This window comes from Rhinopithecus roxellana, chromosome 19 (assembly GCF_007565055.1).
Source record: "Rhinopithecus roxellana isolate Shanxi Qingling chromosome 19, ASM756505v1, whole genome shotgun sequence".
NCBI classification, from domain to species: domain Eukaryota; kingdom Metazoa; phylum Chordata; class Mammalia; order Primates; family Cercopithecidae; genus Rhinopithecus; species Rhinopithecus roxellana.
In genome coordinates, this window is record NC_044567.1 from 42257534 (window position 1) to 42272133 (window position 14600).

Consider the following 14600-nt stretch of genomic DNA (forward strand, 5'->3'; position numbering starts at 1 on the left):
TCTCTCCTGTTGCCCAGGCTGGAATGCAATGTTGCGATCTCGGCTCACTGCAACCTCTGCCTCCCAGGTTCAAGTGATTGTCCTGCTTCAGCCTCCTGAGTAGCTGAGATTACAGGTATGCACTACCACACCTGGCTAATTTTGTATTTTTAGTACAGATGGAGTTTTACCACGTTAGTCAGTCTGGTCTCGAACTTCTGACCCCAGTGATCCACTCACCTTGGCCTCCCAGAGTTCTGGGATTATGGGTGTGAGCCACTGTGCACGGCCTTCCTTCCATTTTAAAACCATCACTATGCACCCTATGCCTATGCTAGGCACTGGAATAAGATGAAACATCTTGGAGTTTACATGCTGGTAATTGTGCCAGACAGTAATAAAATAGGTAAGAATGGCTGTGGAGGAAGTCAGCTGTGTTCTAGTTACAGTCGCATTTCAGGAAATTATCTAACATGTTGATTTTAACAACCTAAGCCTCTTCTCCATGTGTGCACACAGGGTAGACCTCTGAAGGGTGGCGCTGTAACTTCTAGGGTAATGGCTGTGTTGAGTCAAGGCAGGATGACAGTTCAGCCTAAATGACTGTAATGTGCATGGTGCCTGCCACCCTAACTGGCGCCCATTTTGCATCTCAGTTGCTCTCCCTGGAAGGAAGAGTATTCTCGAATTTCACCTTGAAGGAGGAAGAATTCAGGCTACCAGAACTGGACTAGCACTTCTGAATGTCCAGAGGCGAGGTCCTGTGACTTCCTTGGGAAGCTCTGCCGCACCCCCACCCCACCCCACCACACCACCACAGGCTGCTGGAGTCCTGGGACCACCTGGGTCTATGGACCAAATCCTTCCTCACTAAGGGGAGGGGAGGGGTGTTCCAGCCAGGTGGGGTGGGAAGGCTGCTTGGGCGGGATTGTGACATGAGTGCCCTGGTTACATGGAACAGATCTGTGGCATAATAAAGGTGTCATAAACACAGGGTGGGGCGCACGCTTACAAGAGGCAGGAGCCTCTCAGGGCTGCCAGAATGGCTCTCTCTCAGTGCGCGGCGCCAGCCTGTATCATGTCCCAGCTGCGTTTCTGGGGCCCATGGCCCCTCCTCACATGGCAACTATTGTGTCTACTAGTCAAGGAGGCTCAGCCTCTGGAGTGGGTGAAGGACCCACTCCAGCTGACCTCTAACCCCCTGGGGCCGCCTGAGCCGCGGTCTTCCCGCTCCTCCCATCTCCCATGGGAATCTCCCCATGCGCCCACTCCTCCGGCAGACCTGGGGGACTTTGATTACCTGGGGCCCTCTGCTTCCTTGCAGGTGTCAGCCCCACCCCGGGAATCGACTGAAAATTTGGTTCCATTCCTGGACATGGATTCAACTGAAGAGCTGCCCCTGGGGCCAGAGCAGTTCTTGGCTGCACATCAGGATTTACATAACAAGTCGACTCTGCAAGAAAGGCTCCCAGAGGTGGTCCCACTGCTGGACGGGGATGAGAACCAGACCCCAGTTCAGCTTCCTCGCCTCAAAAGTAAGGTTCCAACTGCAGATCTAGATCAGGCTGCAGGTCATCAGGCAGATGAAATACTTGTTCCGCTAAACAGCAAGGTTTCAAAACCAACCACATTTATTGTTTCACCCAAGAACCTGAAGAAAGATGTAGCTCAGCGTTGGAGCCTTGCTGAGATTGTTGGAATTCCACACCGATTATCCAAACCTCAGCGTCAGAAACAGACTTTGCGGGATGAATATTTGAGTATGGACACACTGTATCCCGGCAGCCTGCCTCCAGAACTCCAGGTGAACTCAGATGAGCCTCCAGGGCCCCCTGAGCAAGTTGGACTTTCTCAATTCCATCTAGAGCCTGAAACTCAAAATCCAGAGATGCTTGAAGACATCCAGTCCTCTTCACTCTGGCAAGGAGCCCCAGCGCAGCTTCCACAGCTCCCTGAGGAGGAAGAACTTTCTTCAACCCAGCAGGAGGCCCCAGCTCTGCCTCCAGCATCCTCTATGGAGAGTCTAACTCTACCGAATCGTGAGGCGACAGTTCAGCCTCCAGGTGAGGATCGTTATAACTTGCCCACCATTACAGTTAAACCTGCAGATGTGGAGGTTACCATAACTTCCAAGCCTATCAATGAGATAGAATCTTCCCAAGCCCAGCAGGAGGCCCCAATTCAATTTCCAGAGGAGGCGGAACCTTCTGCAACCCAACAGGAGGCCCCAACTGAGCCTCCAGGTCCTCCTATAGAGCACGAACTTTCCATCAGTGAGCAGGAGCAGCCAGCTCAGCCTTCTGAGTCTTCTGAGGTTGAATCTTCTCAGACCCAGCAGGAGACCCCAGCTCAGCCTCCAGAAGAGATGGAACCTTCTGCTATCCAAGAGGAGGCCCTACCTGAGCCTCCAGGTCCTCCTGTAGAGCCTGAACTTGCCCTCAGTGAGCAGGATCAGCCAGCTCAGCCTTCTGAGTCTTCTGGGGAGGCTAAATCTTCTCCAACCCAGCAGGAGGCCCCAGCTCAGCCTCTAGAACATCATGAAGTCACAGTTTCACCTCCAGGTCACCATGAAACTCAGCATTCAGATTTGCCCAGTGTCTCTGTTAAGCCTCCAGATGTGCAGCTCACCTTAGTAACAGAGCCTAGTGCAGAGGTGGGAACTTCTCCAATCCCCCAGGAGGCTACAGCTCAGCTCTCAGGGCCAGGTAATGATGTAGAATCTCCCGCCATCCAGCACGGGGGCCCACCTCTGCCTCCAGAGTCACTGGAAGAGGCTGGACCTTTAGCAATTCGACAGGAGACTTCATTTCAATCTCCGGAACCTGTTAATAATGAGAACCCCTCTCCAACCCAGGAGGAGGCTGCAGCTGAGCATCCACAGACTGCTGAGGAGGGTGAGTCTTCTCTAACCCAGCAGGAGGCCCCAGCTCAGACTCCAGAGCTCCCTAACGTAGTTGTAGCTCAACTTCCAGAGCAGTCAAACCTGAATCAAGCCACAGTTCAACCTTTGGACCTGGGGCTTACCATCACTCCAGAACCCACTATGGAGGTTGTTGGACATTCTATATCTCTGAAGACTTTCATTCTTCCAAAGCAACTTAAGGTGACACTTCCACATCTAGACCAGGTTCGGACTCATCATTCACACCTGACTCAAGCCACAGTTCAACCTTTGGACCTGGGGTTTACCAGCACTCCAGAATCCACAACAGAGGTTGAGCTTTCTCCAACAGTGCAGGAGACCCCAACTCAGCCTCCTAAGAAAGTTGTACCCCAACTTCGAGTATATCAAGAGGTAGCAATTCCAACACCAGGTCAGGATGAAGCTCAGCATCCAATGTCACCCAGTGTCACAGTTCAACCTTTGGATCTGGGACTTACCATCACTCCAGAACCCACTATGGAGGTTGTACCTTCTACAGCCCTGAAGAAGACTATAGCTCCTCCAGAGCATCCTAAGGTGACACTTCCACATCCAGACCAGGTTCAGACTCAGTATTCACACCTGACTCAAGCCACAGTTCCACCTTTGGACCTGGGGCTTACCAACACTCCAGAATCCACGACAGAGTTTGAACCTTCTACAGCCCTGAAGACTACAGCTCCTCCTCCAGAACACCCTGAGGTGACACTTTCACCTTCAGACAAAGGTCAGACTCAGCATTCACACCTGACTCAAGCCACATTTCAACCTTTGGACCTGGGACTTACCATCACTTCAGAACCCCCTATGGAGGTTGGACATTCTACACCCCTGAAGCTGACTGTAGTTCCTCCAAAGCATCCTAAGGTGACACTTCCACATCCAGACCAGGTTCAGACTCTGCATCGAAAACTGACTGAAGTCAGAAGTCCAAGTACTGAACTAGAACCTACTCAAGATTCATTGGTTCAGTCTGAAAGTCACGCCCCAAATAAGACTTTAACTGCATCAGAGGAACGGAAGGCCTCCACAAGCACCAACATATGTGAGCTCTGTACCTGTGGAGATGAGATGCTGTCATGTGCTGATCTCAGCCCAAAGCAGAGGCTCCGCCAAGTTCCTGTGCCAGAGCCCAACACCTACAATGGCACCTTCACCATCTTGTAAGGATCACCTTTCCCCAATTGTCCTCTGTGTCCTGCCTGATGTGGCAGCCTTTTCCTGGAGGCCTTCCTGGGCTTTCTTTATCTCCCCAAGCCATACTGACAACTGACTTTCTGCGTTCACCTTTGCTTGTCAATTCTTTCTCCTCATTCTCCTTTAATGTTAGGCCCCTTCTCCAGTCTTTTACTTTTACTCTAGCCTTTTACTCGTTTTCTCATCCATTTTTATTTAGCTCCATCATATCATTGCTTAACCGCTGCTCTCCTCCCATTTTTGTTTCACCCTCTTTACAGCATCCTGTCCCTCTCCCAATCTCAGTGATGAGGCTCTAAGTAGTTAAGAGTTGATTCCAGAGCCAGGCTGCCTGGGGTTGAACCCAGGTCTGTTTATTAGCTTGGTGACCCAGAGCAAGTTATTCTGCTCTGTGACTCAATTTCCTCACCTTTCAACTGGGGATTATGCCAGTTACCATTTCATAGGATTGTTGTGAAATTTAGGTGAGTGAATATATGAAACACTTCATCAGTGCCTAGCCTATGTAGGAGTGTTGGCTGTTAACATGATTACTCGAGAGTCCTTTAGTTTTGTGCAGAACTCATCGTTGTCCCTAGCTTTCTATATGTAGCACTCGTTTTGTGTCAAACCCAGGGTCAAGTATGCTACTATCTCCAGAACATGAAAATGATAGGAGGGAAGAAAGAGAATAGGCATAAAAAGGGAGGTCTATGTAATTAAGTACTAAAAGATAATGCAGACCATAGATGCTAGAATTTGCCAGAATCTGTGATCCTTGAGGTGTGGAGATCAGGGAAAGCTACATGGATAAGCTAAAATTTTACTTGGATCTTAAAGAATAACTATGATTTGTTAAATAGAAAAAAAAATAAGAGTACAGTCTAGGCAAAGGCATGGCTACAGGCGTGCTTAGAATTTAGTAGACCAATCTGGCTGCAAAGAATTAGGTGAGGGAGCAGTGAAGATATGACTATGTAAAACCTTGACTATCAGGTATAGGAGTTTGAAAGTTACACAGTGAGGTATGGAAAGCCATTGAAAGTTTCCAAGCTAGAGAGATTAAATGATTAAAACAGGAGGATTATTTTATTTTGTTTTTTGCTTTATGTTCAAGTGTAGACATGCAAAGGATTATTTTAGAATCCATATGTAGAGTGCCCAAAAGGAAAAGCTTAATTCAGGGAGACAGAATAGAAAGGTCTCGCAAAACGTAGGAGTGAAGTGTGAAGGGGCCAGATCAGATCCGTTGTCATAAGAGTGGAAAGAAAAAGCCTAGGATGTTTCAGCAGAGGGCAAAGCTTTGGTGCTACCTGGTATAGGGTCTCTTTCTGCTTATTTACTGATAACGATAAGCTTTTGCCCATTTTTTCTGTTGAATTATTTACCATTTTTATGTTGATTTGTAGTAGTTTGTTTAGACACATAAGTGCTTTTGGATAAAATACTTACATTCAAAGTAATTTAACTGGCACTGTCTGTCCAAGAGATGGGATGGATAGGAAGTTAAGCTTCTGGGAGATGCCTTATCATTTGTGCCAGTGGCCCCGCATTGTTTCTTGATGAATTGTGCAAACTGGGAAGCTGATAGCTCTGGAAATAAGAAAGCGGGTGTTATTTTCTGTGACTGAATATCCCCAACAAGGTTGCCATGATTCTTTTATTTATCCTGTTCATTCTTGTCCTACCTATTCAAGGATATAAACTGTGTTTCTTCACAGAAATTTCCAAGGAAACTATATTTCGTACATTGATGGAAATGTATGGAAAGCATACATTTGGACCGAGAAACTGTGAGTATATTCTCTCCAAATATGACAAAAAACTAACTGCATTGTAATAGCCTTCTTGGTCCAGAATTTTGAGGTCTGAGAAATTTCTCCTTCATACCCGAAGTCAGCCACTGTTGATGGCAAGCCTATGGTTATTTAAAAATTAAATTTGGTAGGCTCTCTTTAAAATAAGAGGCAATTTAAATTTATTTTTTATCACACAAGTAATACATGGTTATATTCCTTTTTGTCCTCTTTTTTTTTTTTTTTTCAGAGACAGGGTCTTAATTTGTCCCCAGGCTGGAGTGCAGTGGCACAATCACATCTCACTGCAGCCTTCACCTCCTAGGCACAAGTGATCCTCCCACCTCAGCCTCCCAAGTAGCTGGGACCACAGGTGCATGCCACCACGCCCACCTAATTTTGTATTTGTTTTGTAGAGACAGGGTCTTCCTATGTTGCTTAGTCTGATCTTGAACTCCTGGGCTCAAGAGATCCTCCCACCTTGACCTCTTAAAGTGCTCATATTACAGGCATGAGCCACCACCCCTGGTCCATGATTCTATTTTTAATGTATAAAAATGTAGTAACAGGTATAACAAAAACCCTCCTTGTGCCCTACTCCCTCATCCCTGAGGTAATGCTACTCTGCATTTAGTGTACATCCTTCCAGACTTTTTCCCATTTGCCTACATACATATTTACATAAAGCAAAATAGATGTGTGGTTAAAAAAAATTTTTTTTACATAAGTGGTAACATCTTGCAACTTGATTCTTTCACTTCGTGACATGCCTTAGATTTGTTTCCTTCCCAGTACTCAGAGGGTCACCCCATTCATTTAAACTCCTGCATCATCCATAGTCTAGATGCATCATAGTTTATTTAATAATTCCCCCATTGATGAATGTTTAGTTTTATTTTTACATACATTGCTGAAATGAAATCCCTGTACATGCTTCTTTGTGAACATGGGCAAGTATTGCTGTAGAATAGATATCTAGAAATGGAATTGTTAGGGTGAAGACCACTATGTAGATATAAAATTTTAATTGCCCTCAAAAATGTCCCAACTTACTCTATTGTCAGCAGAAGATGACAGCATTCATATCCTCATACCTTTCACCACTGGGTATTTTCCAACTTGTTGTTGAAATTATGGATGAATAAAAGGGATTCCATCTAAATTTGAATTTTTCTGATTACTCATGAATTTAATTAAATATCTTTATATGTTTATTGAACATTTGTGTTTCTTCTCTGAGTTTTCTGGCCTTTGTTCATTTTCCTTCTGAATCATTTTATCATTTTCTCACTGATTTGTAGATAGAATTGGTTTAGATACAAACGATTTTGGAAAAAATGCTTACATTCGAGGTAACTGGCATTTTTCACAACAGTTTGTGTGCCGCATCATTAGTTCAACGTATATAGACAAGTCATGCATGAGTTCTAAATTAAAAATAAAACACATGCTAGGCACGGTGGGTCATGCCTGTAATCCCAGCACCTTGGGAGGCCGAAGTCGGCGGATCACCTGAGGTCAGGAGTTTGAGACCAGCCTGGCCTATAGGGCAAAACCCCGTCTCTACTAAAAATACAAAAATTAGCCAGGCGTGGTGGTCGGTGCCTGTAATCCCATCTACTTGGGAAGCTGAGGCAGGAGAATTGCTTTATTTTTTCAGATGGAATTTTGTTCTTGTTGCCCAGGATGGAGTGCAATGGCGCGATCTTGGCTCACTGCAACCTCCACCTCCCGGGTTCAGGCGATTCTCCTGTCTCAGCCTTCCAGGTAGCTGGAATTACAGGTGCCCGCCATCATGTCTAGCTAATTTTTGTATTTTTAGTAGAGACAGGGTTTCACCATGTTGGCTAGGCTGGTGTCAAACTCCTGACCTCAGGTGATCCGCCGACCTCGGCCTCCCAAAGCGCTGGGATTACAGGTGTGAGCCACCATGCCAGGCCAGAACTACATTTTAAAAAAAGAAAATTATTACAAAGGTCAGGATAGTGGTTACCTTTTAGGGTTAGATAGAGGGATATGATGGGAAGGTGCATGCTGGGGCTTCTGGGATGCTAGCAATGATCTTTTGTAATGATAATTACATGGACATTTGCTTTATAATTATTAAACTGAATATTTGGCCAGGTGAGGTGGCTCATATCTGCAATGACAACACTTTGAGAGGCAGAGACAGGAGGATCACTTGAGCCAGGAGTCTGAGACCAGTCTGGGAGCAGAGTGAGAGAGACCCTGTCTCAGAAATTAAATTAAATTAAATTAAATTAAATTAAATTAAATATGAACATTGATGACCTGTGCACTTCATGCACATTGTAGTTCTGACATTTTTTTTTTTTTTTTTTTTTTTTTTTTTTTTTTTTTTTTTTTTGAGACGGAGTCTCGCTCTGTCGCCCAGGCTGGAGTGCAGTGACCGGATCTCAGCTCACTGCAAGCTCCGCCTCCCGGGTTCCCGCCATTCTCCTGCCTCAGCCTCCCAAGTAGCTGGGACTACAGGCGCCCGCCACCACGCCCGGCTAGTTTTTTGTATTTTTTTAGTAGAGACGGGGTTTCACTGTGTTAGCCAGGATGGTCTCGATCTCCTGACCTCGTGATCCGCCCGTCTCGGCCTCCCAAAGTGCTGGGATTACAGGCTTGAGCCACCGAGCCCGGCCCTGACATTTTTTTGATGGGGGAAAAAGATTGAATGGCTTCACTTGCAGCCCTGACATGGTTCCATGTGGGGCTTTCATAATAAGGTTTGGGAAAAGAGGAAATGGAGGTTCTGCTGATCTTGGTGCCACCCAGAGTTGGATTCTAACAGGGACTTTGTGATCTAGAGAGGAGGCATGAAATATACAGTTTGGTGAAAAGAGTGGGTAGAGGTGTGCTTGCGTGTGTGTGTGTGTGTGTGTGTGTGTGTGTGTGTGTGTGTGTGGTGGTGGTGGTGGTGGAGGACAGAGATGGACACAAAAAGGAAAATGTAAGAAAAAGGTTGAATGAAAGCAGAGCAGATACCACCATCTTGAAATAACCATGACCCTACTTTCTCCCACATGCAGGACATCGTCTTGTGCGGCAAATAGTTGTACTTTGCATTTTAATCTAGAAATAACTTGTTCATTTTCCAGAATTCTCAATGAAAATTATTTGACTGAATTACATAAGGATTCATTTGAAGGCCTGCTATCCCTCCAGTATTTGTAAGTTAATCACATTTATGAGTTTTTAGTCATATCATCTGTAAAACAAATAAGGGGTTCAAATTAGATAATCTCTAAGATTTCTTCCAGCAACAAAATTCTGCAATTCTGTTAAGTTTGTATAGGGTCTCAGCCCATCTCTAGCATTAGCTACCTCCTATGCATTTTCAGTTTTTTAATTACATAGACGAAATACAGACAGAAAAAAATTTCACATGGTAAGAAGATCTGAGCAGTGACTGACACCCGTGTGAACCTTGTTTTATAAGTGTTCACACACCATCTTCTTCTATTCAGTGTACAACCAATAAAATCTAATGTATGGTCTATTTTTAAATAGCCCAGTAAGTTAAGATTTTTGCATTTTTTAAAGACTGTGAAAGAAAAAGAAAAGAAAAAAAGAGAAATATGTGAGAGAGATCATATGTGGCCCACAAAGCCTAAAATATTTACTGTCTGACCTTCACAAAAAAAAGATTTGAAAAAGTTGGTTTAGTAGGATGAAAGGAATTAAAGTTAACTTCAGATCATTGCCTAAAGGAGAAGATATAGACCATCTACATTCATTTGAACATCATTAATCCAAAATTTTTTGGTAATTTAATGGGAATTAAATTAATATTTAAATATTAAAAATTAGCTGAATTATATAAATAATATTGTCAAGAATATTAAGCTTCCAAGAGAATAGACTGGTATTAAGGATTTCATTTCCGGACTTGTTATATGAAAATAGACGTTTAAAATGGTGGTTAAGTGGTAGAGCTAGAAATGCTTACACTAAGAAGCATACCAGAAATGCTCCTGACTCTTCACTAATTACAAAATAACTATCTCCCCAGCCATGTTACCAAGAAAGGGATACCCACATAGTATTTCTGTCTGTTTAGAGACAAGAAGATACTATGTTCATTGCTATGAAAGCTTGATTCTTATCCTTTGTCCATAGAGGTGTGTATGTCATTAATCCTTGTTAAGCTCATTAGTGATGCTCTTTGTGCAGATTCTTTCAAATGTAGAAGGCTTAAGGAAAGTGGGTGTAAAGACCCTCAAGTGGATGCCAAAGTGCTACAGAGGCCGTGAAATAATAAAACTACATTTCCTTTAAAATAGTCATTTTCCTTCTACTCCCCCAGCTATTCATTTATTTTACAAATACTTGAATTTGCTTTATTTCCATGTGTCAGTTTTAAACATGGTGGGCAATGCAGATGAGCAAGACCTAGTCCATGCTTGCAAGAAGTTTATGCTCAGAAGAAATGGGATAAAAAATAACTACATTAAAAAGAAGAAATGGATGTAGGCACTAGGAGGGATAAATTATTTCTGGGGCATAGAAGAGGAGAAAATGCCTTCAATCTGGACCCAGGAGGATGTTACTAGAACAATGCCATTTGAATAGGATTTTGAAGGGCTATTGTGTAACATCGGACAGACATCTTGGGGAAAATAATCTAAACTTGCAAAAGGAAAATGGGAGAAGGGCAAAACACAGGAACGTGTTCGAGGAGTGCCATGAGTACCTGTAGAGTACAAGGAGGGAGAGTAGGAAATTGGAGCCAGATCTTCTAGGGCTTTGAAAGCCAAGCTAAGGAGCCATCATGGAGAACCGTGTTACTGCAGCAGTGCTGTAGATAGATCTACATCACAGTCCATGAGAGGGCAGGTTAGAACTCAGTTCCGGACTCCACCCTCATAGTTACTGATTCAGTTGGTCTAGAGTGGGACCAAGAATTTGCATCTTCAATAATTTCCCAGGAAATGCTGGTCTTTGCAAACCACTTGTGGAGAGTTTATCTGATGACTGTGTGCAGGATAGTTTAGGAAGGGAGAGACTAGAGATGGAGACATCAGCCAGACAACCTTACACCATCCAGGTAAAGAGGGAGGGACCAGTCCCATCACTGTGTAACTGAAGAAATTGCTTTCATGAAATATTAAAGCAATATAAAACCAAAAATGAATTTCTATTATGATAGAAATTAATTGTATTAATATGATTTGAATTAGTTCAAAGTTATGTATTAGGTAAAGGGGTAATTTCCTTTCAAATGATGTGAAAGTATGTCTTTTATTTCTTCTGATATTGAACTGGCTTAGGAAAACAGACCTAAACTAGGAAGGTGTATAAATGTGAGGCTATTTTTTTTTTTTTTTGATATGGAATCTTGCTCTGCTGCCCAGGCTGGAGTGCAGTGGTGCAGTCTCAGCTCACTGCAAGCTCCACCTCCCGGGTTCACGCCTTTCTCCTACCTCAGCCTCCCGAGCAGCTGGGACTACAGGCGCCCGCCATCAGACCCAGCTGATTTTTTGTATTTTTTAGTAGAGATGGGGTTTCACCATGTTAGCCAGGATGGTCTCAATCTCCTGACCTCAGGATCCGCCAGCCTCGACCTCCCAAAGTGCTGGGATTACAGACGTGAGCCAGCACGCCCGGCCCGACTATTTTTTTTAATATTAGAAATTATATATAGAGATAAAAACTTTGAGCTCATAATCTAGGATTTGATGAGACTACAAAAGGGCATCTAATCAAGTCTACTGCTCTCAGGAAAAATTAGTTCCAAAATCGATTAAGTTGTATATTTATTAAAACCATGAATGTGAGACTCTAGGAGAGGTATGGGCAGGGTTAGGGGCTCTGGAAAGTTCAAATACAAGTCCAGACGTTTAGAGTTGAGATGAAAAATGTGTATTCTGTATTATTCTACGCTATTGCTGTTATTCATACTAATCAACATTTAATAACTAATCAAGGTGATATTTTCCTTTTCCTTTTCCTAGAGATTTATCCTGCAATAAAATACAGTCTATTGAAAGACGTACATTTGAACCACTACCATTTTTGCAGTTTATGTAAGTTACAAATAAAAGTTTATTACATTTGGAATTTTTATAAAACTTAATTATAAACCTCTTTGCTATTCATTTTGAAATATGATTAAAGTTTTACCAGTAGAAAGCTACTAAAATTATAGAGCAAATCCTTTTTGTCTCTAGCAAGGATTAGTGTGAGAATTACTGCACAGATCTTAGTGAATTATCAGAGAGCAGTGGTTCTCAGCTGATGTGATTTTCTACTCAGGTGGCATTTGGTAATGTCCGGAGACAGTTTTGGTTGACAAAACTGTGGGTGTGCTCCTGGCATCTGGTGGGCAAAGGCCAGAGATGCTGCTCAACATCCTCTAAGGTATAAAACAAACCCCCATGGCAAAGAGTTATAGAGTCCAAAATGTCAATGGCACTGAAGTTGTGAAATCCTGTTCTAGAGAACTAAAGATCACTTCACACAGGTATTTACTGAGCGTTCACTGCTTTGTAGCTAATGCACCACATGTGCAATGTTAAAGTATAAATCATAAGCCAGAATCTTCCACAGTGAGATTTCCTTAGTGCATACAGGAAGGATTGAGGTTATGTTCCATCCTATATAAATTAGAATCATGGCAAAGGGTAAATGTTCTGAAATGATTTTTTTTTTCCTTTGGCTTATGTGTGTGTGTTTTTTTCTTTTTTCTTTTAGAAATCTTGGTTGCAATTTACTCACAGAACTGAGCTTTGGAACATTTCAGGCCTGGCACGGAATGCAGTTTTTACACAAGTTGTAAGTGAAATAGAAGATGAATACATGTAAAGAACTATTTATGTATAAAAACTCATACAATTATTGGTTAGCTCTGTATAAGCATATTATGAACTCTGAAAAGTATGTCTTAAGATCCATTCATTTTTCTCAAATGGGGAGACTAAGGTACAAAGAGGCCAAGAGACTTACATAGGTTATATATGACCTGCTCTGCTTGTCCTAGTTCTGACCTATAGCATGGGCAAGAAAAGGCTTCAAAGAAGTGACCCTCAAATTAGTCTTGTTGCTGGGCTCAGGCCTGTAATCCCAGAACTTTGGGAGCCAAGGCGGGCAGATCACCTGAGGTCAGGAATTCAACACCAGCCTGGGCAACATAGTGAAACCCCGTCACTACTAGAAATACAAGAAAATTAGCCAGGTGTGGTGGTGCAGTTTTTTGCTCCCTGGAGGACTTTGTGTTAAGCTTCCTTCCTTGCAGCTAAATGTTGCAGCCATTGAAGCAGTTAGAAACTCTGCATATGAGCAGGAATCAAAGTTAAATCCAAAGTGTAGGGCCGGGCGTGGCGGCTCACACCTGTAATCCCAGTACCTTGGGAGGCCGAGGTGGGAGGATCACTTGAGATCAGGAGTTTGAGACCAGCCTGGCCAACATGGCGAAACCATGTCTACTAAAAATATAAAAATTAGCAGGTCGTGGTGGCAGGCGCCTGTGATCCCAGCTATCGGGAGTCCGAGGCACAAGAATGATTGAACCCGGGAGGTGGAAGTTGCAGTGAGCCGAGATTGTGCCACTGCACTCCAACCTCCCCACCAGGCTGGTCTTGAACTCCTGTGATCTCAGGTGATCCGCCCACCTCAGCCTTCCAAAGTGCTGGGGTTACAGGTGTGAGCCACCATGTCTAGCCAAGATGCTTTTTATGTTAAGCTATCGTGCAAAAACTTTTTTGTGAAGAAAATACATCACTGTATCTTTTTTTTTTTTTGAGACGGAGTCTTGCTCTGTCCACTGGGCTGGAGTGCAGTGGCGCGATCTCGGCTCACTGCAAGCTCCGCCTCCTGGGTTCACGCCATTCTCCTGCCTCAGCCTCCCTAGTAGCTGGGACTACAGGCGCCAGCCACCGCGCCTGGCTAATTTTTTGTATTTTTAGGAGAGATGGGGTTTCTCCGTGGTCTTGATCTCCTGACCTTGTGATCCGCCCTCCTTGGCCTCCCAAAGTGCTGGGATTACAGGCGTGAGCCACCGTGCCCGGCCACATCACTGTATCTTAATCCCATATACGTTCTTGACTACTCTTCTACCATAAGTGCAAAAATTCTGTGATTTCTCTGTAGAACATACCCAGCAAATCAGAGTGGGTATATTCAATGGCCTGAAGGGGACTTTAGACTCAAGGTGAAGATTCTCCTCGACATCTGACTTTAGAAAAGACTTTCCACCTCTCTTGTAGTTCAGAAATCTAGTTTCACACAGTTCATTTTGAGGTAGAGGGGGGCATTCAGGATGTGTCTAAACTAGAGCAGCAGTTTCTGCAGATGCTCCTCTCTGTCCTCATTAATTTGCTGATGCCTAACTTAGGAAAAGGACACTGAGGGTCTGTTTCTCTTTTGCCCTCACAACAGAGAACAGGCTCATTAGGTCCCTCCACCAACAGGTTTAGGGAGCATCAATACAAATGGCTTAAACTCACCACCTTTACTAAGCACTTGATAACACTGGGAGTCCCTCATAAAAATCTGGTGGCCAGGAACGGTGGCTCATGCCTGTAATTCCAGCACTTTGGAAGGCTGAGGTGAGTGGATCACCTGAGATCAGGGGTTCAAGACCAGCCTGACCAACATGGTGAAACCCTGTCTCTACTAAAAATACAAAAATTAGTTGTGCATGGTGTTGGGCACCTGTAATCCTAGCTACTCAGGAGGCTGAGGCAGGAGAATCACTCGAAACCAGGAGGCAGAGGTTG

At 43.9% G+C, this 14600-nt stretch overlaps 1 protein-coding gene across 1 annotated transcript in view; it reads left to right on the plus strand.

Annotated features, from left to right (window-relative positions):
* The first annotated feature begins 1083 nt into the window (after window positions 1-1083).
* Window positions 1084-14600, plus strand: part of LOC104671892 (leucine-rich repeat-containing protein 37A2-like) — a 43387-nt gene continuing 29870 nt past the window's right edge. The window contains 6 exon segments of the mRNA XM_030922727.1: window positions 1084-1128; window positions 1130-4065; window positions 5800-5871; window positions 8982-9053; window positions 11838-11909; window positions 12577-12657. Of these exon segments, the coding sequence (XP_030778587.1) occupies window positions 1084-1128; window positions 1130-4065; window positions 5800-5871; window positions 8982-9053; window positions 11838-11909; window positions 12577-12657 (3278 nt within the window).